The 24,426-nt window shown below is 40.6% G+C and overlaps 3 protein-coding genes across 6 annotated transcripts; all 3 read left to right on the top strand.

Moving 5' to 3' along the window:
* On the top strand, nucleotides 3,441–7,721 carry LOC8074456. Its single transcript, XM_002463353.2, has 5 exons — nucleotides 3,441–3,795; nucleotides 4,244–4,776; nucleotides 6,614–6,737; nucleotides 6,818–7,040; nucleotides 7,289–7,721. The coding sequence occupies exons 1-5, from the start codon at nucleotides 3,634–3,636 to the stop codon at nucleotides 7,468–7,470; spliced, it is 1,224 nt and encodes a 407-aa protein (XP_002463398.2). The 5' UTR covers nucleotides 3,441–3,633; the 3' UTR covers nucleotides 7,471–7,721.
* Nucleotides 8,668–19,986, top strand: LOC8074455 (E3 ubiquitin-protein ligase SHPRH). Of its 4 annotated transcripts, none has more exons than XM_021453848.1 (19): nucleotides 8,675–9,718; nucleotides 9,966–10,160; nucleotides 10,384–10,445; nucleotides 10,556–11,045; nucleotides 11,681–11,881; nucleotides 12,757–13,012; nucleotides 13,455–13,698; nucleotides 14,069–14,229; nucleotides 14,334–14,933; nucleotides 15,091–15,257; nucleotides 15,401–15,614; nucleotides 15,699–15,878; nucleotides 16,230–16,346; nucleotides 16,413–16,658; nucleotides 16,884–17,088; nucleotides 17,636–17,832; nucleotides 18,392–18,543; nucleotides 18,702–18,963; nucleotides 19,309–19,986. In XM_021453848.1, the coding sequence occupies exons 1-19, from the start codon at nucleotides 8,916–8,918 to the stop codon at nucleotides 19,579–19,581; spliced, it is 5,025 nt and encodes a 1,674-aa protein (XP_021309523.1). In that variant the 5' UTR covers nucleotides 8,675–8,915; the 3' UTR covers nucleotides 19,582–19,986. The 4 variants fall into 4 exon arrangements, with proteins under 4 accessions (XP_021309525.1, XP_021309524.1, XP_021309523.1 ...); XM_021453851.1 differs by having other exon boundaries at nucleotides 9,613–9,718; nucleotides 9,974–10,160; XM_021453850.1 differs by lacking the exons at nucleotides 18,702–18,963; nucleotides 19,309–19,986 and having other exon boundaries at nucleotides 8,668–9,718; nucleotides 17,636–17,815; nucleotides 18,392–18,521.
* On the top strand, nucleotides 21,108–23,758 carry LOC8074454 (WRKY transcription factor 22). The gene is made up of 3 exons (XM_002463351.2): nucleotides 21,108–21,593; nucleotides 22,258–22,362; nucleotides 22,798–23,758. Exons 1-3 carry the CDS (start codon nucleotides 21,262–21,264, stop codon nucleotides 23,423–23,425), a joined length of 1,065 nt encoding a protein of 354 aa, XP_002463396.1. The 5' UTR covers nucleotides 21,108–21,261; the 3' UTR covers nucleotides 23,426–23,758.

Below are 24,426 nucleotides of genomic sequence, written 5' to 3'. Positions count from 1 at the left end.
TCCATTGTATTCTTTTTTCTCTTAAGCTACCGCCGATTCCGAGCCGGATGGATTTAGGTGGCGGCAGAAAAAAAGTGGGCAAACTGAAATTCTGCCTCTTTATAGATAGGTATAGATATCATCTTTCATATCCTATACTCTGTTTTTGCTTGATCCCCGAAACCAGAAAAAATCATGAAAACAATCTTCAGAAATTGAGAATTACTGTTTACCGTTTTCGTTATCACTTATCACTGGCCCTGTTTAGTTTCTAAAATATTTTGTAAAATTTCTTGGATTTCCCATCATATCGAATCTTACGGCACATGCATGGAACACCAGATATAGATAAAAGAAATAACTAATTATACAATTTACCTATAATTTGCGAGACAAATTTTTTGAATCTACTTAATCTATAATTAGACAATATTTATCAAATACAAACAAAAGTGCAAAGTTTTTTGGAACTAAACAAGTCCAAGTCTCAATAACCACGCAGATTGTTAGGAAGGGGGGAGAAATAAACTGGGCTGACTTTTTCATAGACTTGGGCCGAGCTTTGCTCGATGAACTGGGCCTCTCTTCCCATGTCTTGGGCCGATATCATGATGTCGGTGCCTTCGGCTCCTGCACAGCAGCAGTATACACAGGGAGGGAGAAAAAGGAGAAAGAAATCATATACTTTTATAAAAGCTAAACCTAACTAGATAAATTCTCTCTTATATGTTCACATTATTTCTCACTAAGTGATCCACTAAATATTCTATTTCTTTATGCAATTTGTCCACATCATTTCCCACTAAGTCCATGACATCCTATATTAATTACAAAAAATGACCATGTTATCTATATTATGTGAAATACTTTAAATACTTTTTAGGAACTATAAAATTTTCAAGATTCCTGGTCATATCAAATCTTACGGTATATATATGAAGCATTAAATATAGATAAAAAATAACTAATTACATAGTTCGCCTATAATTTGCGAAATGAATCTTTTAAGCCTAGTTAGTCTATAATTGAACAATAATTATCAAATACAAACAAAAGTGCTATAGTAACTAAAAAAGTAAAACATTTCACCAAACAACCCCTGATTTGACCAATTAAACGAGGCCTCAATCGCTGCCTCAAGTGTGGAGGTGTTTAATTAAAGGTGCTAAAGTTTAACATGTACTTTAGTATTTTTGTTTTATTGGCAATTAGTGTCTAATCATAGACTAGTTAGGCTTAAAAATTCGTTTCACAAAATATTCACTACTTATATTTTTAATTCAATAAATGTCTATATTTAGTATTCTATGTATATGTCTAAATATTCCGGCCTTGTTTAGTTTATTTTTTTTTTGGAAAAACGACATTGTAGCCCTTTCGTTTTTATTTGATAAACATTGTCCAATTATGAAGTAACTAGACTTAAAAGATTCATCTCGTGATTTACAGACAAACTGTGTAATTAGTTTTTATTTTCATCTATATTTAATGTTTTATGCATGTGCCGCAAAATTTGATGTGATGGAAAATCTTAAAAAGTTTTGGAATTTTGGGGTGAACTAAACAAGACCTCAATACAATGAAAATTAGAAAAAAAAAACAGAAGCAACCAAACACGTTGGCTGACATCTACCAGGTTCGAGTCATAAAATCGCAACCGTTGGTAGTTATGGATAGTCACCCCTGAGATATCAAAATATTTACGAAGAGCATCGCCTAGCGCGCGGGCATGTGCCGGCCCGGTCCATAGCCCCGTCGAGTCGCTGCCACTGAGACGACGGGCTAAACCAATTATTTTAATTATTTTACAGTAATTAAATATTTTATCCAGTCTAGGAAACGTTAAGGTGAAACTCATGCATCGTGGAGGTTGTTTCATTATTCGTTTCATTGATGCCCTATCAGCGGATTTGTTTTGGAAACAGTGCATTAAAACGGGCCACTGAGACTGGCCTTAGAGTAAAATTGATGAGGACATTACTCCATCACATACAAACCAAGGAGTGGAGGAGGTCCAACACGTGCGTCCAATCCATCTTTCTTATAGTGGAGACCCAATCCAACTAAAATTGGAGCTCTTCTCGGGATTCAGGACCAGTCTATCATAAAATTAGTCACACGGCGCATCCGGACTCTGTTTTCGACGGTCCATAAATGCATGTAAAGCTAATTTGATAAAAAAGCCAATGTAACTGGCCTCACATCAAAAACCTTTCGAAATCAATGGAAACTGTAGAAAAAAGTCAGTGTCTAGAATCTTCCAGGGTGTTATGATACCGTTTTTTGATCCGTTGGACCTATGTATCGTGTTTGGGCCCATTAGGGGGGCGCGTTCAGTGGGGTGACAACCAAGACTCTTTAATTAGCCACCGCCGCTCTCGTTAGGCTGAGTTTTATTGTGTTATTGTTTTTCTTGTGAAACAGACATCGTTTGCTATAACTATATCGCGAAGATCGTTTGCTGTTAAACTAGGGCCTCTGTTCTTGGTCTTGTTCGCATGTGCCGATTGGTCTTTTCGAATAAAGACTTGAACTTCTCCTTATATTCAGAGCCTTATATTTATTTGTAATTTCAGACTGAGTTCATCTCGTTCTTGCCCATGTTCTCGATTTGCTTGCAGGAAAGCCTTCTTGGCGAGGTCAATCGCGTTCGCGTGGTTGATAACTAACGGAGCAATAGTGTAATGGTTGCGGGAGACCGAATCAGTATTGGTTCGAAGCCTAGATCGTGAACGTTTATCATAGTTCAAGCATAGAATAATGAACTCACCATAAAAATGTTACCATAGTTGGACCATAAGAACTACATATACAAATTATTTAAATTAATTACAGAAAAACATAGATTTAAAGTTATAACAAAAACTTTATACTAAAATATACTATATTATATATTCAATGGTAGATCTAGAGTCCAACAAAATTGAACTTTTTATTTTATAATTTTAAAGATTAAGAAGAAATAAATAGAAAAGAAAAAGATAAACCATCCTCTAAAATTATATTTGACCGATTTTAAAAATTTAGGAAAATAAAATATTCAGTTTTATAGTTTTGGGATAAAGTACTCCGCCTTTGGGGCTACCTATTCCGGGTGGGATTCACAATAGTTGGCTTCACGATGGTAGGCATTCCACACAGGCGCGCGGCAACGCCGTTTTTTTTTTTTAAAAAAATTTTCTAGTTTATGTCAGAAAAGTGCGGTAGCGATGGGCTGACTTTTCATGACGTTGGGCTGAGGTTTGTTCAATGTCCGACCTGGTCCTCCATCCGCACCTATTGGGCTGATAGCACGCTGTCCGTGCCGAAGCCGATTCGGCCCCTTCAGACCTGCAGCGGGGTCTTTTATAGATTTTATTAATTATGTGCAGTATGCACACGAAGGTAGGATATTCAATAGGGAGGCTTGATTCTCGAAGATATATCATATATATGGTTTGAGTCCCCTCCTTCTGTATCTATTTATGTAAACACTTCAAAGTGATAATATATATCCTACCTTCCTCTCACAAAAAAAAAACCTGCAGCGGGGAGATTCTCTAAAAAAAAAAAAAGGGCAGTGGGGAGAAGGAGGAGAAAGCATCTCTCAGGCGGCGGCGTGTTCCTCATCTCCCCCACCCCAAGCAGGCGCCGTCTATCAATCCGATCTGCAACATGGAGTTTGGTTCGATCGACGGAGGCGCCGGAGTAACGTCGGGGGCATCAGGCAGCGGGCCGTCCGCCACATCCGCGACGGCCGGCACGTCCGCGACGGCTGCGAGGCGGAGGACGCCCGGGCGATGGAGGAGGATCCCACGCGCCATCGTTCCTAAACAGGTAACTCTGCCTAATTGTGTAGGAGACTTTTGGTATGCTATTAGGATTATTATTAGTTTATTTTGTTTGATAACGGATAGTTTGCAGTTTCGGGATTTATTCCAATAATGAGATTAATTCCTTGCTTAATATTTGTGTTTTTTTATTAGTCCTTAGTGCTGTTATAAATTCTATCAATTTCATCTTACATATGGTTTTGAAAGAAGCTTAGCCCATTCTACAATGTCTCAGTTGGGCTCTCTAGGTAGAGGTTCGTAGCATGCTGCTGTATTTCATTTGATCTCCCATGCTTATTTGAAAGCTTTATTTTTCTTAGGATCGGATCTGTTATTTGTTCAATGGAACCTCTAGTTGGATTTTAATCAGATAAAAGTCAGAATATGGTTCTCATGGGTGGTGTAAGATAATAAGTTTTAATTAGAAGAACTACTTTTTATGTGGTACACAGATAACTCTGCTGGAGGAGATAACTATGCTGGAGGAGATAAATCTGCCGGAGGAGGTAAGGCGGGCTCTGCCTCCTCTTCTGCCGGAGGAGGTATGGAGGGCTATGCCGGAGGAGGCAAGGAAGTCGAGGGAGGAGGTGGTGAGGGCGACACAGGCCAGGCTCAAGGATATGAGGAGGTTTGAGGAAGAGAAGAAAACTCTGCCGACTTTCATGGCTGAGGGGTATGATCCGTCTCCGTCCACCTGGTGTCTGCATGAGGCATGGGCGGACCAGGGTGGTCTTCTAAGGACGGTTCCCACTCTTCCCATTCATGTGATGCGTGAAGGTTCAAGAGACTGTGAGGAGGCAGAGGAGGAGTCGAACCGTAATCTGTTGGAGCAAGCTAGACTCTTGGAGGAAGAGGATGAGGATCTCTGTGACACGGAGGAGGCCAAGATTGCTTTCCGTGCTTTCAAGGTCAAGTTTGCTGCTTTATACCGCAGCCTGGCTGGCACTAAGCCTGTGTTCATATATGACCCACCCAGCGACACAATGTAAGTATTTCTATTGTTTGCTTTAGGACATTGCAAAGTTTGATAAACCTAAACATCCATGTCAACTCCCAAGACACTGCTCGAAAATGACAGGGCATCAAATATTCATCTATGTGACTTTTTAGAAAGTTTTCTAAGGCCATGAACAGCAGAAAAAAGTTCAGATCCAACATATTAGCACGGAGAAATCTCAGTTCACATTCACATTGTTTGATAATTTTTTTTTAATTCTTTTGCCATCTGACTGGAATTACTTTTCTATCCTCTTACCATCTGAATAACTGACTGAAATGCTGCTGAGACCCGACTAAGCACTAAACAAAGCAAGCAGCAAGCATCAATTTCTATCACTGCTTCCTTCTCTACTGTTGTTAAGCCTAGTGCTAAGTTACCTTTATCTATTTACTAGTTTATTTTTATTATCTTCTACTCCCTCCATCCCAAATTGTAAGTTATTCAAGAATCTTGGAGAGTCAAAGCATCTCGAGTTTGACCAAAATTATAAAAAAAATTACAAAGTTTTGTGGCATCAAATAGATATATATGAAAATATAATTAACGAAGAACCTAATGATACTTAGTTGATATCATGTTGGCCCAGCACTTGCCTGAGGTGAGCAGCACCTGCTCCCCTCTCCTCTCCTTCTCCCCTGTCCCAAGGTAGAAGGTGAGCAGAGCTCACTTCAGCACGCGCGCACACACACACACAGCACACAACTGTCTTCAGCGTTGGCTGAAGACTGGACACTGCATTTGGTGGCAATGAGCTGCCTTTTCTGATTGCATAGGTAGAGTATGTATACACAAAACATGTACCTGCTGGTACACTACTTGGATGGTGACTACACCACTCCATACAACTACTCTACATGGCTTATATCAGCCATCAAGTACTCTAGTACCTGACTATACCAACCCTCTACTTTAGCTGGTGTACTTGACACAATGGCCCATTGCCATACTTCTACAGTGGCAGCTGAAGCTGACCACATGTTCCTGCAAAACAGCAGGGCAAGGAGCAAAGGAGGACAGCAGATTATCACTCACATATCATAAATGTTATTATCCTACCGTATCAATTTGGTCAAACTTGAGATGCTTTGACTCTCCAAGATTCTTGGAATGACTTACAATTTGTGATAGAGGGAGTGGTTTCTTAGCAGCCAAGTTGGCTTAAGTTATATTCCAGAGAATATGCTCTAGAGAGCTTCTTGTATCCCTAGTTTACTTTATGCTATAAATGAATACAAGACACAGTGCCAAAACTGCCCGCAGTTCCAAAAAACCCCTTTGTGTGTGACACAATTCCAACATCTACTCTGTTCTCTCCCTGCACCCTTCTGCACCTTAGCGTGGCACTTAGGCAAAACTGCTGCCACAGTCAAAACCGCCTAGCAAAACTACCCTAGGGGGTAAAATGACCTGTTTTGCAAACTTTAATGTGTCCAATACCTGGTATTACACTTGAGGGGGGGGGGGGGGGGTGATTAAGTAGACACCTCTCCAAACCTCATGTGGTGATGTAGACTTTTTCCTTTACAAATTTAGTCAAGCACAAGGGAATATGGTTCCAGCAAACTATGTCTAAGTTGTATATCAAGAGCTATTTGATGTTTACTTTTTAGGCAATTAGACCATGCTTTGCTCTAGATTTTAATGATGTGTGATATAGAACTAGTTAACGTCGAGACCTAACCATGCTCTTTAATAACAGTTTTTTATTCTTAACTACGTGAATTGAATTGTACAAAAGTGCACTCTTACATTTTATGACATGTTCAAACCTTGTTACATTTCTGGTTTATTTAGTTCTAATTAAGTAAAGTTTAACTTGCAGTGAGGAGCACTTGACGGCTAAGGAGATGGAGAGGCAAGCAGATATTTCTGGATGGCCAGTTTGCTCTCAGGCACAACACTTTGCCACTCTTGCTTTGGAGTGGTACAACTCTACCAAGAAAACGGTATGTTATCTCTTTTTCAATAGATAACTTCTTTGACAATACATTCTACTGATCAGTTATTATGTGGTCGAATGATACAGCATAAGTTTGAGATTGCAAAGGTGTTGTTCTCTAAGTGCTTCACCGACGTAGATCACAACACATATGCCCACGTGAACTTCACTGCGACCCCCACCTCAGACTCACACTTGCCTAAGAGGTTGTTCTTCGCTGAGCTCATGCTGGTTCCAAATCTTCAGGCGTGTAAGGATACTGATCCTATACGTGTCCTCAGTGTATCTGCCATCGATGACTCTTGTTTCGGTGAGTGAAAGTTTAGATCTATTTGCTGTTTATTCTTAATTCAATTATTTTCTGGTTAATTGTTTTTTGCTTGAAATATTGTTTCTTGAGAGTTCCCTGCATTTGAAGCATTTGAAGTTGTTGATCAGTTTGAAGTTGTTGATTAGTTTGGATCATTAGTATGTGAAGATTGTCATATCTATTCATATGGGTATTCATTTTCTGTGTTTGAGTTGTTAATATGTGAACATTTTGTGATATCTTTTCAGGTGGGTGTCATGAGATGGTGAGGGACATTAAGGTTGCAATAAGGAAGGATATGGATTATGAGCGCTGTCATGCATGCAGCGAGCGTATCAAACATCCAAGAGGCGATCAGTTTGTTGCTGGCCATAACCGCACGAGGATGCCTTATGTCAGCACGTTTCCGTGGACACCTGAGTCAGAGTAGTTTGGTGCTGCCATGCATGCAGTGAGTGTAATAAAAATCCAAGAGGCGATGAGCTTGTAGCTAGCCACAACCGTACGATATGTCAACATGTTTCTGTGGACATACTTGAGATAGATCCTCTAAATGTGCTCTGCCTTGATATTTAATATTGTACTATGTTCTGGACCTAAGATCAGTATGTGTTATTGAATTTCATACATAAAATAGACCTTCTAAATGTGTTATGCCAATTTATTTAATATATTTTGCTATATTTGGGACCTAGGATTGAATTTCTTGGAACAGAGCCATCCCAACTGGGATGTCTGATCTCTGGAATGTTGATATCCTAGCTCACTCATGGGTTATGTAATGAGCCCATTTGTTTGTCTTTTCAACCGTATTTTTTCTGCCAGCTAATAGTATTTTTCTCTTACGATAAATCAGCAAACAATATTTTCAGCCTTTCAGACCAGCGAATAGGTACTAATGGACAAAACTGACAATAGCCAATGAAACAGTGTATCTGAAACAACACCATCCTGAATGAATCACACGGGTTTTCTTGATGAAATTCAAAGATTTTATCTACTCTATGTGGAAGCATTCCATATACAGTGTAGTGACCTATTGCAGCGTGCCTAAGTTGCAGTATGGCAGATTAAAGTACCATTCAAATAGATACTTTCTCCATACCAAGAAAATTGTTTTGGACAAGGTGTCAAAACATTGAGAATACTAAGAGCATACCCCGTGCGTTGCTGCAAAAATTACGGATTAGTGAATTGTGTAGTATGATGATGTGGACTATACTTATTTATTTTGCTGGCGTGGACACTACAGTTGTCATGTGTGCTATTGGATTTTAATTGTATATATGTGGTAGTGCATTGTATGTTGAGATAAATAGTTATTCAGGTTTTGCTTAGTGGATTTTAATTCAATATGGTAGTGCATTGCTTAGGTTGATAGCTTCAATGCTTAGAGAAATAATAAGTGGGGCTTACAAGTCAAAGTCAGGCTTTGAAGACTCTATCGTTGTCTTAAATGAATTCTTATGTGAGTATGGAGGAAGTACACCGTACTTGATCAAATAAACACAAATTATTCTAACTAGTCTTTAGCTTTCTTTATTGAAACAAATGAGCCATATGAAATTGAAATAAAACTAATTTTAACTCCACGATTTCCTTTTGGTATAGCCAGATAAACCAAAAAAAAAAAAACACACTCGATTTCAAAACAAACACACACACACACACACACACACACTCCGGTCGCCCTTCCTCCGCCGTCCTCTCCATTCAGAGTTTCGGTCCGTCAGTTCGTCGGCTCCTTCTAAAACCTCCAATCTCCCTAGCACAGGTTTCTGATAATTTCCACGCCCAATTCCGCTCCGGCGTCCAAGGCCCCACCGAATGGTCCACGTCCACCACACCGCCTGAATCACCAGTTCACCACCACATATGGGGAGGAAGAAATCGCGGCCGGTTCGAGCTGCGGGCGCTGCCTCTGCGGCGGCCGAGGCCGACCCCTACGCGCCGAGCCCTAGCGGCAGCACGAAGCGTGGGACCAAGGGCGAGGCGAGGAGAGACGTCTGCGTGGAGGTGGATAGGACCACGTGGGCTCAAGCCGACGTCGACCACCGCGACGTCGCCGAGGTGGTCCTCCGCGACGTGAGCGTCTCCGGCGACGGGGATGGGGAAGAAGGTGCGTTGGAGGAGGCATTCGGGGCGTCGACGTTCTCGTTGCGTCTGCGGGTGCGTGACGCGCCGGAGGAGGGGTTCAGGATGGGCCAGTGGCCCGTTGTGCCGTCGGATTGCGTGCTCCTAGAGTATGTCGTCCATGGTGGCCGTGAAGGGAAGCATCCAGAATATGTGGTCTCAGGGTGTTTTGATGGTCCTGATGAAGGTGTATCGGGTCTCGCCCATTTGGTGAGCTTGAGATTCGTCACGCTCCGGGTTCAGTCGTTCAGAGCATTTCAGGATATGGGTGAGGCGAGGGTTGAGTCGTTTCGGGTTAGAGTGGAGGTGATGGAACAGGCTTTCAGCGCGTGCGACTCACTGCTGGAGGTGGCTAGGCATCCATGGAGGAAGAGTTTGATGAATATGATGGCTTGGCTGCGTCCTGAGGTCACAACATCGGCTGCCATATATGGGTTGGATGACCTTGGTGTGCCAATTGATGATGGTGGTAATGCTGATTTGGCACCTAAGAGTGATTCACAGTTTGATCTTGCCGCTTTTTATGAGGCCGTTAAGCCTTCGACGTGAGTATCTTACATCTCACTATTACTCTAACCTCATAATCATGTGCTTTAACATGAAGATGAAATGAAAGCATTTAAATTTAAAGATAACTACTTGCTGCCATTTTTTATTATTGATATACCATATGTGCTTGTGTGATCAGAATCTATTATTTGAGTTATACAAAGCTTCGTTATGATTCTTAGGATGTATCATACTTTTTTCCTGGCCATTGTTATGATACTTATCTTTTGTTCCTGTTGTTAGTAATGCAGAACAGTTGAAAGAGGATCTTCCTGATTTAGTTCCTCAGCTCAGACCATATCAACTTCGTGCAGCGCATTGGATGGTTCAACGTGAAAAGGGAAATACACCCCATCAAGGATATGCTAATTCTGCACCATATTGTGTTCCTATTGATTTTATTCACAAGAATTCCAGGATGTTCTATAATCCGTTCAAGTAAGTCTGAAGTGTATAAACACTAATCAAATCTGGTTGATACGCTTGTAGCTTGTTTAGTTAAGTATGCTTGAGATTTCTTGAGTTCATTACATATTGTTGTACTATTTGAGCAACCTGCTTTACATACACATAATGTTTCCACCAATCTTGATTTCAATTTTTCCTTTGTTCCTGTGAATACATCAGATTTTCACATATCTGTTACCAACTTACTATGCAGCGGAAATATTTCATTGCAACCAGAGCCTTCTCCACCTTATGTCTCTGGGGGCATTTTGGCTGGTAAGTCGATAACAATTGTGTTCATCAATTCATTATTATACTGCTTTTATGATTTTTACCATTCTGGATAGTTACCGCTGACACTCCTTTTCTGTGCTCAATTCATACAGATGAAATGGGCTTGGGGAAAACTGTCGAGCTTTTAGCGTGCATTTTTGCTCATCGTAGACCAATTTCATTAGACTTCTCTGTCTCCCAGAACAAAACAGAAATGGATCAAATTAAGAGGCAGAAAGTAGAAAGGGTTGAGTGCATCTGTGGTGCTGCGAGTGAAAGTTCTGCATACATGGGTCTATGGGTCCAATGTGACATTTGTGATGCTTGGCAACATGCTGATTGTGTTGGTTACTCACCCAAGAAAGATATACTTTTTGATGATACCACTGAAGATGTAGCATCAACAAACAAAAAAAGCACCATGAAGTCTGGAATTAGAAGGAAAAAGAAACCCAGGTGTTCTATTGTCGAGACAGAAGACAAATACGTTTGTGGACTGTGCTTGGAGCTTACTGAAGCAACTCAAACTAATATATTCAGCCATGCTACATTGATAGTATGCCCCGCACCAATATTGGCACAATGGCACTCTGAGATTACCCGGTATGATTTCTTTTATTCAAATGTTAATTGATTAATTGAACAATTTTGCGCATAATTTCTGAATATCAGAATCAATATTTTTCAAATTTTCCAAGCTACACTTTACTATATCGAGAGCTCGAGAGACATACTGTGTAACACTATGTGCTGCTTCGCCTAAATGTTCGGTTAGCCATTTAAGCACCATTCAAATGCTACATGGTGGCCAGCTGTGTCCGTTTAATCGGTGTTTAAATGGCTGCATCTGTTTAGTGTTTAGCGTTTACATCAACACTGCCTGCTGTTGCTCTCAGTTTTGAAATCTCTGTTTTCTGCTTAGAATGTAAGGCTGTTATTTTGCTCTCATTGTTTCAGCCGCGTAACACTCAATCTCTTCTTCACTGCTTCTATTTTGAGTATAGAAGTTCTGCAACTTTATGTTAAAAATCCTTATGATGGATCTTTGTTGAGGGTGCCCATGATGGGAAGCTTTCGAGAATAAGACGTGTCGACTCTAGTGCAGTCTATACCAAGAATGAAGCTTCAAGTGCCTTATCCAGTTTTATCCTTTTGAGTGTTTTGGCCTCTTTGGTATGGTATAGCTACAGGCATATGCATATAATGATAGTACTGACAGCTGTTTTTCTATACTCTAGACACACAAGGCCAGGATCTCTGAAAGTTTGCATTTATGAAGGTGCAAGGAACTTGGATCCTGCTACCATCCAAAAAAATGAGATGGCTGAGATAAGTACTGCTGATGTTGTCTTGACGACCTATGATGTCTTGAAAGAAGATCTATCACATGATTTTGACCGTCATGACGGTGATCGCCGTTTCTTGAGATTTCAAAAGAGGCAAGTAATGTTTAGTTTCACAATGAAGGTTGGCATGATAGGTTAGACTGATTCCAGTTTTCAAACCCTCCATAAACTATAGGAAACATACATTTCCTCAGAACCAGGAAATCATGGATTTTTTTCCATGTTTGAGGCAAATGCAGGGGCTGGGGGTTTACAGTGTTGCTGTTTGACAAGGAAAGCTAAATATCAACAATAACCCATATACATACTGCTGCCTTGCAAAGATATCAATGAGCTGAAACTACTTCAAACTAATGTTGTTATTTGGAAAATATAACCCTAGGAAGATCTGCTTCCTAATTTTAGGAAAAGGTAATTGCATGATTCTTCCTTATGTTTTCTCTGTATAAATAGCTATAACATTCTTGCTAGCATGTGTACAATAATTGTCCTAAAAAAGCATGTGTAAAATAAATTGCTTCAATTAAAACAAAATTAATGAGGGAGCTAAACCTACTACTGATGTCTAACATCCATTTTTCTTGGAGAAGTCAAATGCAAGCTGACATACCACACCAATTCAGAGATTTGTGCCACTGTACTTTTATCTTTATGCTTTCCTTTTTTGTTGTGCTGGGTTCATGGTTCACATATTTTGAATTTTGATACCTATTCATTGATCTGACATTATGTGAGTACTAAAAATCTGGTGAAGCTGAATCTGAAAGAATATCTGACTCAAGCTTATTCATCACTTAGAATCAGGGTACACTGATAATAGTTGAAATAGAAGTGCAGTAGCTTGTTCGGTCCAAGTACTTCATTGAGTGCTTACAGTAAGAATCCCATTGTTATCCAGACATGCCATTTATTCTTAAGTTAAATTAACTTTGGTTGAGCCTCTGCTGAACTGTCATTACGCTCTTTAGATATCCTGTCATTCCAACTGTCCTGACAAGGATCCACTGGTGGCGGCTTTGCTTGGATGAAGCTCAGATGGTAGAGTCAAGCAAGACTTCTGTGACAGAGATGGCATTGAGGCTAAATGCTCAACACCGGTGGTGTATCACAGGAACCCCAATACAACGCAGGCTTGATGATCTCTTCGGGCTTCTACGTTTTCTTAGGACAAACCCATTTGACACATATAGATGGTGGGTGGACATTATTAGAGACCCGTATGAGGTATGTTGCCTGCTACTACTGAATCTGTCACATGCTAGTCATTGTCATGCTGTAATGTTTATCATTTATAAACTGTGATCACTTGCCTGACAGATCTCAAATACCATAATTTCATGGTGGTGATGATGGATCTAGTGAAGTACATAAAGCCTGGGTAGTGCAAGTCTTACAGTTGGCCCATTGGTTCTTAGTTCTTACCATCTAGGTCCATATAGTCTGAAAACATAGGCAAGCATGTTTTATAAGGACTAAGAACCTCATGATACAATGAACTTTGTAGTGCTGGTTTGTTGTTTTTTTATAGCATACATGAAATCAATAATGTTGCCACAGCATGTAACGCTTGTTGCTACTTGGTAGGATTTGATTTGATAGCATTTGGTTTTACTGAGATAATTGGTCTGAGTTTATTCTCCTTTTGTCTCATCGAACTGAACTGCAGAGGGGGAACGGAGTAGCAATGAATTATGCACACAATTTCTTGAGGGAAATCATGTGGCGTTCCTCCAAAATTCATGTCTCAGGTGAACTGCAGCTGCCTCCGCAAGAAGAGTGTTTTTCATGGCTCATCTTTTCTTCCATTGAAGAATATTTCTATAAGAAGCAGCATGCAACCTGCATGGACCATGCACATCAAATTATTAGAAGTTTGAGAAATGACACCAATAGAAGAGAATCAATTTCAGGTACTTTATCCACCAGATCAACCATTTTATGTTTCCACATTAATTCTTCAGGGTCAGGGTTTTCATGCTTTTCCATAGAAAATGATCCAAAAAAAAAGTTGGAATGGACATTTTTTAAAGTAGATAATATAGACGGAATTCCATTTCGAGTGAGATATGGATAATACCATCTTCAGAGGCATTTATAGGTAATAGCGAATTTGCAAGACTGTTAAATATTTCTGTAATGTTGCCTAAAAGTTTCCTTGTCCCTTGAGCTTTCAGCACTAGGTTACCTCTTTTTATTAAACATGTTGCAATGGCTGATTAGTTGCCACACTAATGTCCTTTATCCAAAAACCTGAAGGTTCTTTCTACCTCGTGCTTGTAGATTCAAATGCTGTGCTAAATGTTTACCTCTCCAATGACGACATTGCCAAGTTCCTAGTCCCACTGCTGAAACTTCGGCAGGCATGTTGCCACCCACAAGTGGGGAGTTCTGGTCTCTGCTCCCTGCAGCATAACCCTTTGTCAATGGATGAAATTTTACAGGTGAATAGCTGATTATGTTTCAGTCCTGGTTGCTACCTGTTTTCTGTAGTGCAATTTTTTTAATAACGCGCTCAGTGTTGCCCATGATACTTTTGTGCATCCAGGTTCTTATTGGTAAAGCAAAAATTGAAGGAGAGGAAGAGCTGAGAAAAATTGTAGTTGCCCTGAATGGTCTTGCCGGATTAGCTGTTATTGAACAAAGGAACCAAGAAGCTATTTCTTTGTACAAAGAAGCATTGGCATTGGCTCATGAAAATGTTGATGATTTCCGTGTTGACCCTCTATTGAATCTTCATATCAACTACAATCTTGCAGAACTGCTTAGAATTAGTTCTGAATATTTACAAGAATGCCCATTAAAAAAGCTGGCTTCTGAAGTTTCAATCAGCCGAAAAAGAAAGGAAACTAACACTGTTGAGACAAATGTACTTTGTGTGAAACGAAATAAAATATGTGAAAACAGTGTTTCGAGTTTGACAGCTAATGGGTTAGAAGCATCTGAAGAAGATGAAAACACAATTGGACAAGCATGCATAACTGGAGATGTGGGAGTGGAGAATGTCGCTGGATGCCACTCTTCATCGGAATGTTTTGCTAATGACTGCTTGAGGAAGACTTGCAATGAAATCACAGAAAAATACTTGTCAGTTTTTACTTCAAAGCTGGTAGTAGCGCAGAAGGATTTTAATGCATCATTCACAGAGGTAAGTTCAGTACATTTCTATCTTTTTTTGAGCCGCACCAAGCTATCTTAATTTATTTATCTTTCTTTGTCTTCTGTTATTATTGTATTCTTTTGGTAAGTTTTATGTGATCCAAGCATTTCCCTTTTCTCCTCATACTGAGCATGCGTACCTTTAGGTCTTGAATAAAACTAAAGAGCTACAGAGTGGGCATATGAATTGGTGGCTGCATGCTTTGGACTGCATTGAACAGAACAACATTTCTGCTGATGAACTCATCAAGAAGATTGATAATTCTTCTAGTAAGAGCACCACTGGTTTGGGTTCAAGGGGAATATCTTCCAGGTCTGCAGCAAACTTGTTTTAATATTCTCCGTGGTACCTATGTCGATTCATTTTTTTTCAAGGATTCATATCACTAAATATATGTTCAAACAATATTTATTTCTATAGTTGATGGTTAAATTGGTTGTTTTGTTCTTTCACAGGATTAAAAGTATCACTGGATTAAAATATGCAATTCAAGCTGACATTGATTCTCTAAAAAGTTCGAGGCAACATCTTATGGATAGACTTCTGGAAGTTGACAAAACAATGGATAACCCAAGGGATGAGGACATTGAGGGCCAGCGATATTGTCCAAAATGCTATGATGGCACTGGTTCTTTATGTATCCAATGTGAGCTAGATGAACTCTTTCAGGTTAATATGCACCAGGGCTTGCTGATGTTTTTGTGCCTCTATGAAATTCATCGTTTATTGATTTAATCTCTTCGTTTCTTTTAGAGGTATGAAGCACGTCTGTTTCTTGTTAAGAAATCAACCAATGATTCTGTCATTGATTCAGTAGAAGAAGCACAGGATCTACAGAGGCGAAAATATGAGCTCAATCACTTCTTCCGTAATAGAAAATCTGAACCTGGCTATGACAATAACAATCCTAGATCAGCTCGAGAAAACATACAGGTGTGTTACATACTTCCATTCCTGCATGCAGTACTATCGATAGTTGTCATTTCCTCTTTTTTTTCCCTTCTTCTTCTTCTAAACACACCTCTTTCAAGGATAGCATTACAATTCCAACTCTCTGGAAAATAATGTTACACCTTCTATTTATCTTTTACCATGTGTCTTCTAAGATCTGTATTGATCAGTCCATCCGCCTTCGCTCTCTGTGAAAGGTGTTTCAAGGACCATCATCACTTAAAGCTTCTTCTGAGCTACTCTGACCTGGCATTTGAAGCGATCGATATTGATCCATTATTCCATTTGTGTTATCTATCTGTTATATTTTTTTAATACTGCCAATGTTTACAGGTCTACAGGCATCCTTCTCGAACCGAGACTGCATTAAGGGTTATCCGGAATCACTCAAAGACAGTATTGGGAAAGCAATATTCCGCAATTGCTAAAAAACATTTACTTCTTTTTGAGGTAGAAAATGTTTCTTTCTCTTTTGACATAAATCAAGCTCGTTGCTAACCATGACATGATAATTAGGCTATGCGCAAGGAGTTTCCTCAAGCAAGGTTTCTGTCAATTGCTCAAACCCAATTATTGCGTGCTCATGACGAGATCAAGATGTCCATCTCGAGACTTCAGCTCAAAGAGAAAGACGATGAACCTAGTGCTTCCAATATTGTAACTAGAGAGGAACTCATACCATATAATGTGCAGTTTACAAGTGAAAAATTCATGTCACTCTCATCTTTAGCCCGTGTTAGAGGTCAACTCCGGTACTTAAAGGTGTGTGATAACTTCAAGTAAACTTCTGCCACAGAACTTCACATTTTAGTTAGTGTACAATTTACATAACTTGTTTGTTCCCAAAGATATCACTATGGTACTATATCATATGGGTCACTCATTATTTGTTTGGTTTAATATCATCTTAATATAATACCTCTGCTACAGAGTCCTGTTCTTGCGTGGCTCCTTTTTTTTTAATGTAGATCACATCTGTGCTTTTAGGGATTGGCGGTATGTAACAAGAAAACACATAACCAGCATGGTGAATCATTGGCTAAAGCAGGCGACGCCGTTGATACAGTTGCTTCATGTTCAGTCATAGGGCAAACTGTCTCTGATTTTCGTAATGAACCATGCCCTATATGCCAGGAGAAGGTTTTTGACCAGAAAATGGTTTTCCAGTGTGGTCATTTTGTATGCTGCAAGTGTGAGTATCTATGCAAGTTCTGTGTTCAAATTTGTTCAAAGCTACACCAATTTGAAGAAAAGCAGTACTCCTAGATAAGATAGATACTGTTGACTGCTCCGTTCCAAATTATAGTTCACTTCAGTTTTGTCCTAAATTCAAATTTCTCTAACTTTGACCAAGATTTTAGAAAAAAATATTAACATATACAAATTCAAATAAATGCAACACCAGGACATACTCATGGAGAATTTAATGAAACTAATTCGATACTGTAGATGTTGATGTGCCTTTCTATAAACTTGGTCAAAGTTAGAGAGTTTTGATTTAGGACAAAGCTAAATTGTGAACTTATAGTTTAGAAGGGATGGAGTCATGGGGTATAACATGTCTGTCTGCCTTTTGAGCTGTGGAATTTACTTTAGCAATCTTACCCTTCTGCTAAGTTCAATGCTGATGTAACTTCAGGACATGCAATTGGATAATCATGCCACTTGTCTGTTCAAGTACTCATATGATGTATAGTGAACTCCTGACCTTGACTAAATTATCTTCTTACTGCTCTCAGGTTGTCTTTACATGACAGAACAAACTGCAGCCCAATTCGGAAAGCGTAAAAAATGGATTATGTGTCCCACATGCCGTCAGCGAACAGATATTGAGAATGTTGCTTTTGTAGTTGAGAAAGCTTGGGACAAACCTGAAAAGAGCACTGAAGATTTGGCTGAAAGCACTATTTCTGTCCAAGGTTCATATGGAACAAAGGTTTCATGCAATCTCCTTACTTTGTGGATATTCTATCTGTTCTGCATTTGAACCCTGTGGTTACTGCTTATTTTAGCTTGTAACTTGCATGACTACATTTGAAAGTAGGACCTTTGTGTCAATGTGTCCATGCACATAATTAATCATGTAACCCTATAAGATGGAAGGACTATGTTCTAAAAGTCCCTCAAAACATTATTAGTATTCAACTATCTCCTAGACTATAATGCAGTTGCTGCTAACTGTTTGCAAAGGGAAAAAAAGAGGACAGGCCATACTTATGCAGGTACCACAACTTCTGGTTTGTTTGGTTATTGTATGTTGAAGTTAATAATGTAAACCCGTAAATTCTAAAGAGTCCTGGAAATGCCCGTAAGACGGAATGACTATATTCTCAAGAGTCTGAAAGTGTTATTGTTTAACTATACTTCTATAATGCACTTGCTGTTAAATATTTGCAGAGGGAAGGAGATAGGTCATATACTTAAGCAAGCTCCTCTACTGGTTTGCCTGGTTATTGTATGTGATCCCATTTTTCTTTTCTCTTTTCCTGATGAAGATTGAAGCTGTTACAAGAAGAATCTTGAGAATCACTTCAACTGATGGAACAGCTAAAGTTCTTGTTTTCTCAAGTTGGAATGATGTACTGGATGTACTAGAGCACTCCCTCGCTGCTAACAACATTTCATATGTTCGGATGAAAGGAGGAAGGTGCGATAAAATATATAGAATCGTTCTTTCAGTTTTGTTGATTGGCCAAACTGTTGCTTTCTGATCTTTCAGCTATATGGTTATCACTGCGGAAGTACTCTATATGCTCTGACTTCTGAGCAATGAAATGACTTTGTGAAAGTTTGCTTTCTTTTCAGAAAATCACAGGCAGCCCTCTCCCGATTCAAGGGTCAGGTGAGCAATGTAAATGTAGATGAAGTGAAAAAGACAGCCTCCAACATGAAGCCTGTTCAAGTACTTCTGATGCTTATACAGCATGGAGCAAATGGTCTTAATCTACTAGAAGCACAACATGTTATTCTAGTGGAGCCATTACTAAACCCTGCCGCTGAGGCACAAGCTATCAGCAGGATACATAGAGTTGGGCAAGACAAAAGCACATTTGTTCACCGTTTTATAGTAAGCGCTACATCCTATTCTCCTTTTTCTTCTTCTCTTTAATACTCCCTCCATTGCAAATTATAAGACATTCTAAGAATCTTGAAAAGTCAAAGCATTTCAAGTTTGATCAAAATTATACGATAATATAATAACATTTATTATACCAACTAAGTATCATTAGATTCTTCATTAATTATATTTTCATAGTATATCTATTTAATGTCATAAATCTTTGTAATTCTCTCTATAATTTTGGTCAAACTTGAGATGCTTTGACTCTCCAAGATTTTTAGAATGTCTTATAATTTGGAATGGAGGGAGTATATTCTTGGAAACGGGTTTTGATGTATTATTTATTTTCAGGTGAAGAAAACAATAGAAGAGAGCATCTACAAATTGAACAGGAGCAGAGCTGTCTGCTCTACTATAAACCGTAAATCCAAAAACTTCAAAGATGAGCCTGTTTTGACGCTGAAGGATGTGGAGTCACTATTCCCGATGACCGGGCCTGATGAACCCCTAGAACAGGCAGATCAAGATTATGGTGATAGCTTGAGAAGTTTGCCTCCATCTGTTGCGGCTGGGTTAGCTGCTGAAAGAAGGCGAATAATGGAGCAACATGACAACCAGCAATAAGTTAAGAAATGACTTATGTTCTCCAGTGAAGGTTTATCAAAGAGCCTCGATCCATCGTCGTGGCAGTTGAGTTAGTTTTACTAGGTCACTAATTTTCCTTCCCAGTACTAAAAATAGGAGGATGTTCTAGGAAGCACCACACCCTCGTCTTCAAATTGTTCTAGGGCACCCACTATGGTGCCATTTACGTTGTAACTTTAGGATTTTTTTTGTATATACCTGTAGTCCTTTTAGCTTCGTACATAAACTCCATTTTTTATTTATGTAGAAGAGCATGCAAGAACTCCATCACAGTTTGTCTGGTTGCTGTTCAGAAGCATGCATGCTTGCAGTCTGCAGATGCAGTAAGGCTTTACGGACAGTCGGACACACATATATATATCAATATATGTTTAGTTTGTGTTACTGGCGATGTACTATCTCTAATTCATCTCATGATTTTGGGAGCTGTGTGGTAGCTTCTGCATCCTGGCTACGCCCACTTGTGACCGCGGTCGACATGGCAAATGAAATGGGCAACACTGTCTTTGACCTCGTCTCTTCAACTATGCTATCCAACATGTCTTTCATCTGAATTTCTGATGTACCTTGTCCTTGAAATAGTGTACTCTACACTTACGTGGAAGACAGAGACATGTTACATGTCTCCCCCACATGTGAAAAAGATACAAAACTTGTGGTGGCTAATTCCTATTTTAATTTCCATCTGTCGCCCTGTTCCCGTCATGCATGTGTCAGGGCAAAAGACCAGTCAGCCTAGATGCACAAGTTTTCATAAGAAAATTGCCTGCGAGTAAAGATGCTCTCCCCCTCGCTGGGACCATTCGCTGCATTGCATGGCGCCCGAGTTACTTGTACACCAGTTGGGCTTTCATTTCCCATTTTGCTCCGGTTTGCACAGCATGACAAGCAGCGTTTTAAATCTCGGGTTATGTTGACATTCAAAAGAGGTGCTCTTTAGCGGCTAATAGCAAAACTAAATGAGACTGCAGGCTATTGTACATGAACACAAATAGCTAAATACATCTTACCTCAAATCACTAGCTATAGCACCTTGATGATCGACAGGTGAAAAATTTCTGATTGTACATTGTCAAGTACACACAACTAGGAGTACGCACCATTGATTCACTAAACAGAATAAATGCATCGATTATGTATATACTCCTAGCTAGTCACAAAACAAATGATAATTTTCATTATCTATAGAATATAACTTTGACCAGTATTTTGTTATTTTACATTAATTGTACCATTATAACAGAAGTTTCTACCATTCTTTTTTCCTGGTCAAGGTATTCACTGAGCCAGTGACTCACTGTGAGGTCTGAGGCATGGATGACCTCACTGTGGTGCGTCACGGCGATGACGATCAGCTCCCGCGCGCGGTCGTTCCCTCGTCGCCTTGCGCTCGGTTCAGTGGGGGGCCGAGTAGGGCCCAGGGGGGACCCACATGTGCCTGCATGTTCTTCCACGCCACTTCCTCTTTCGCCATCCCGCGCCCTCCTCTCCTTTTTCCTCCCAACTTCCCCCCGCGGCCACCGGCCACCAATAAAAACAAGCCGCAGCACAGCTAGCTGCTCCCTCCCCGACGACCCCATCGCTCCAGCTACGGCCGGGCAGGTGGGCATGCATGCACTTGCACCGCTGGTTTGGTAGCTAGATAGCTAGCAAGCGGGCATGGCGTCTTCCGCTGGCGGCGGCGGCCGGCGTTCACCGCCTGCTACGGCGGCGCCACGGATGGTGATGGACAGGCTGATGGAGGTGCACGAGGGCGCGACGAAGCTCCAGACCATGCTGCAGGAGTCGCCCACGCCTTCGATCGCGGCTGCGGCAGGGACCACCAGTGAGCTCAGACTGACGATTGACAGGATGCTGAGCAGCCTGTCGAGCGCCATGTCGGCTTGGAACACCACCGGCGCCGCCCAGGGACCGGGACAGGGGCGGAGGAGGAGGCGAGGCGAGGCGGCGGCCGGGTCCGGGCCGCAGCGGCGGAGCAGCACCAGGAGAAGGTGAAAAATAAAGGCTAATCAAAACCCTTAATTTTTAACTGCGCAACTAGCTAGCTCGCCGTTTTGCATGCATTATTGGGATATACTCCCTCCGTCCCAAAAAGAGTGACGTTTTTGACTTTGAGACATCGTGTTTGACCGTTCGTCTTATTCAAAAATTTTATGTAAATTACAAAATAAATTAAGCATGAGCAAAGTATCTCTAAGTCTTAACAAAATATATATTATTTATGTAAAAAATTTGAATAAGACGAATGGTCAAATAAGATGTCTGAAATTCTAAAACGACACTCTTTTTGGGACGGAGGGAGTATGCATGAGCCACTACCTATGCTGCTTACTTTTGCAATTTGAAGGATACCTAGCTAGCTGTATAAAACTTTATGTGCCAATGATAGGGAGAAACTTAATAAAACTTGCATGCGCTTTCTTCTTTCCAACAAGACTGTGATTTCACTTGTCAAATCTGAAAGTTCAAAAGGTTAATCTATCTAGGTTCAGTGCAAAAGTACTACTTGAATGCATGTTTAATTTCTATAAATAAGCATGCATCTATATATCTATATATAATTCACATGAAGTAGCGGTCCATCCAATTAAAACTTGGTGTATGATGGTTATCGATCTTTCTTTTTGTATGTGATCGGGATGATGCATATGGCAGATCGCACAGCCCCTTCGTGAAAATGGTCACTACCAGTAAGCTCGACGATGGCAAAGCATGGAGAAAATACGGTCAAAAACGTATTCATGAGTCCCCTAATCCGAGGTATGTGTTGGCCTCTAATCTTACTCAAGGCTCCTTTTGTATGTCATGCATAGGTATTACATGTCGTATACATAGTATGTCATAGTGATGACAGAATCATTGAGTATACTTTCCCCCTATACCATAATAAAGAAAAACTAAACTAAAGCTATGCATACCAAACACTTGCAACTGCATGCTGGTTATATATCCAGTTAATCATAAAGCACTATATATATATGTTGCTTTGGACCAAAAGCCTCATGCATGTACATTATTATTCATCGATAAATATAATATGGCACTACATGCATATGGTGTTTCTATATGTAGCAGTGGCACTAGTTGATCACATGACCTTTTCTAAAAAACAAAATAAAAACTAAAGAACCACTACTATAGCAGACCAGTTCTCTCTGCATCTGCATGACTGCATGCATGTACATGTGCATATAGGAGCTACTACAGGTGCACGCACAGGCCAGAGCAAAGGTGCATGGCGACAAGGCAGGTCCAGGCCTCCGATGCCAACCCGTCGGAGTTCATCATCAGCTACTACGGCCAGCACACCTGCCAGGACCCCTCCACCATCCCGCTCGTCATCCCAGACACCGCTCCGCCGCCGGACTGCGCGAACCTCATCAGCTTCGGAGGATGCACCACCATCGCCGCCGGCGCATCGTCGTCATCCACCACCACCACTGCTGTTCCTCCCCAACAAGCCTTAAGCTTTGATCCGACGACGACTCCGATGTTGATGTTGTCTCGCTTCGGCTACAGCTCCTCTCTGCCGGCGGCGCAGGCGCAGCAGGACTACCGCTGCGGCAGCGAGGAGGTGCTCAGCAGCAGGAGCTCGCCGGCCGCGCAGCTCGCAACCATGGTGGTGGGATCAGCGGGGACGATGGCCTCGTCGTCCACCGTGGGGTCCGCGCCGGCGGAGTACTGGCCGGGAGGGACCAGCGGCATGGCGTGTGGCCCTGGCAGCTTCCCGTCGTCTCCTAGCAGCCTCGGATTCATGACCGGCTCGCCGTTTGGTTCCTTTGGCAACGCCGGGGATGACGACCTGTTTGGCTTCGATCCCTGACAAAGGCTGATGTATGCATGCATATCCAGCCAATGCCACGTTTGCAGTTTGCATGCATGCATGCATGCACGCACGCACTACTACTTGCACTTGCACAAGTCGTACTAGTAGTAGGCTAGTAGTAGCTAGCCATGCATGACATAGTTGGTATCCACATGGATGATGTATAATGGTAATTAATACAATAAGGCAAGACCTCTAGTTCATCCTGAACAGGTTTTGCATATGTATATTTGCTGCCCACGTATATAGGCCAAAAGGATATGAATTGTATTGTAAAGGCCTTATTTTGTGCATTTGTACATATATATATGCATGACTAAATACAACGAATATGTTGTCTCGTAGGAAGTATACAAGTGAACTGAGCTCAATTGATCCTTAAGTTTATTTGTGTAGAACTTATCTCTATCCAGATTCTAAATCCTCAACTTGAAATGGGTACATGCATTTTTCAGCTTCATGCATGTTTTATTAAGCATGTTTTCAGAGTGCAAACATCAATCCAAAGAATTAGCTAGGCTGAAGTAGTTAATTAGGTTTTTTTATGGTGGAATGTATCCACTTGGGTTCACAAAGGCATGGCAAGGATACATTTATTTTCTTGAATTTATTTAAGGAATAAATGATGTTGTACGCGACGTGATAGTTGGAGATAAAAGGTCCATGGTAATTCCGTCATTCTTATGTATGCATTTGTAGAGCTGATTGTGCGTTAAGTATGTGATGAGTATCTGCTTCTTGTTTGTTTAGGGAAAAAACAAGTACAAAAAAAATCCAATTAGCCTCAACGTTTGCTCAGCAACAGTCTATGCAGCAAATATATTCATGGTCAGTACAAAGCATTGACGAAGAGAATAGTTTATTTGGTTAAAGAACTGGGGTCGATATATGTCATATGCAATAATGAATTCACCTTGTTCGTTTGGGTGCCAGTCATTCAGCAGTGTTTTTCTCTCATAATAAATCAGCCAACAGTATGTCATGGCTTATCAGCCAAA

Source organism: Sorghum bicolor, chromosome 2 (assembly GCF_000003195.3).
Source record: "Sorghum bicolor cultivar BTx623 chromosome 2, Sorghum_bicolor_NCBIv3, whole genome shotgun sequence".
NCBI classification, from domain to species: domain Eukaryota; kingdom Viridiplantae; phylum Streptophyta; class Magnoliopsida; order Poales; family Poaceae; genus Sorghum; species Sorghum bicolor.
Note: the sequence above shows the minus strand (reverse complement) of the source record. Positions and strands in the feature narration are given on the sequence as shown.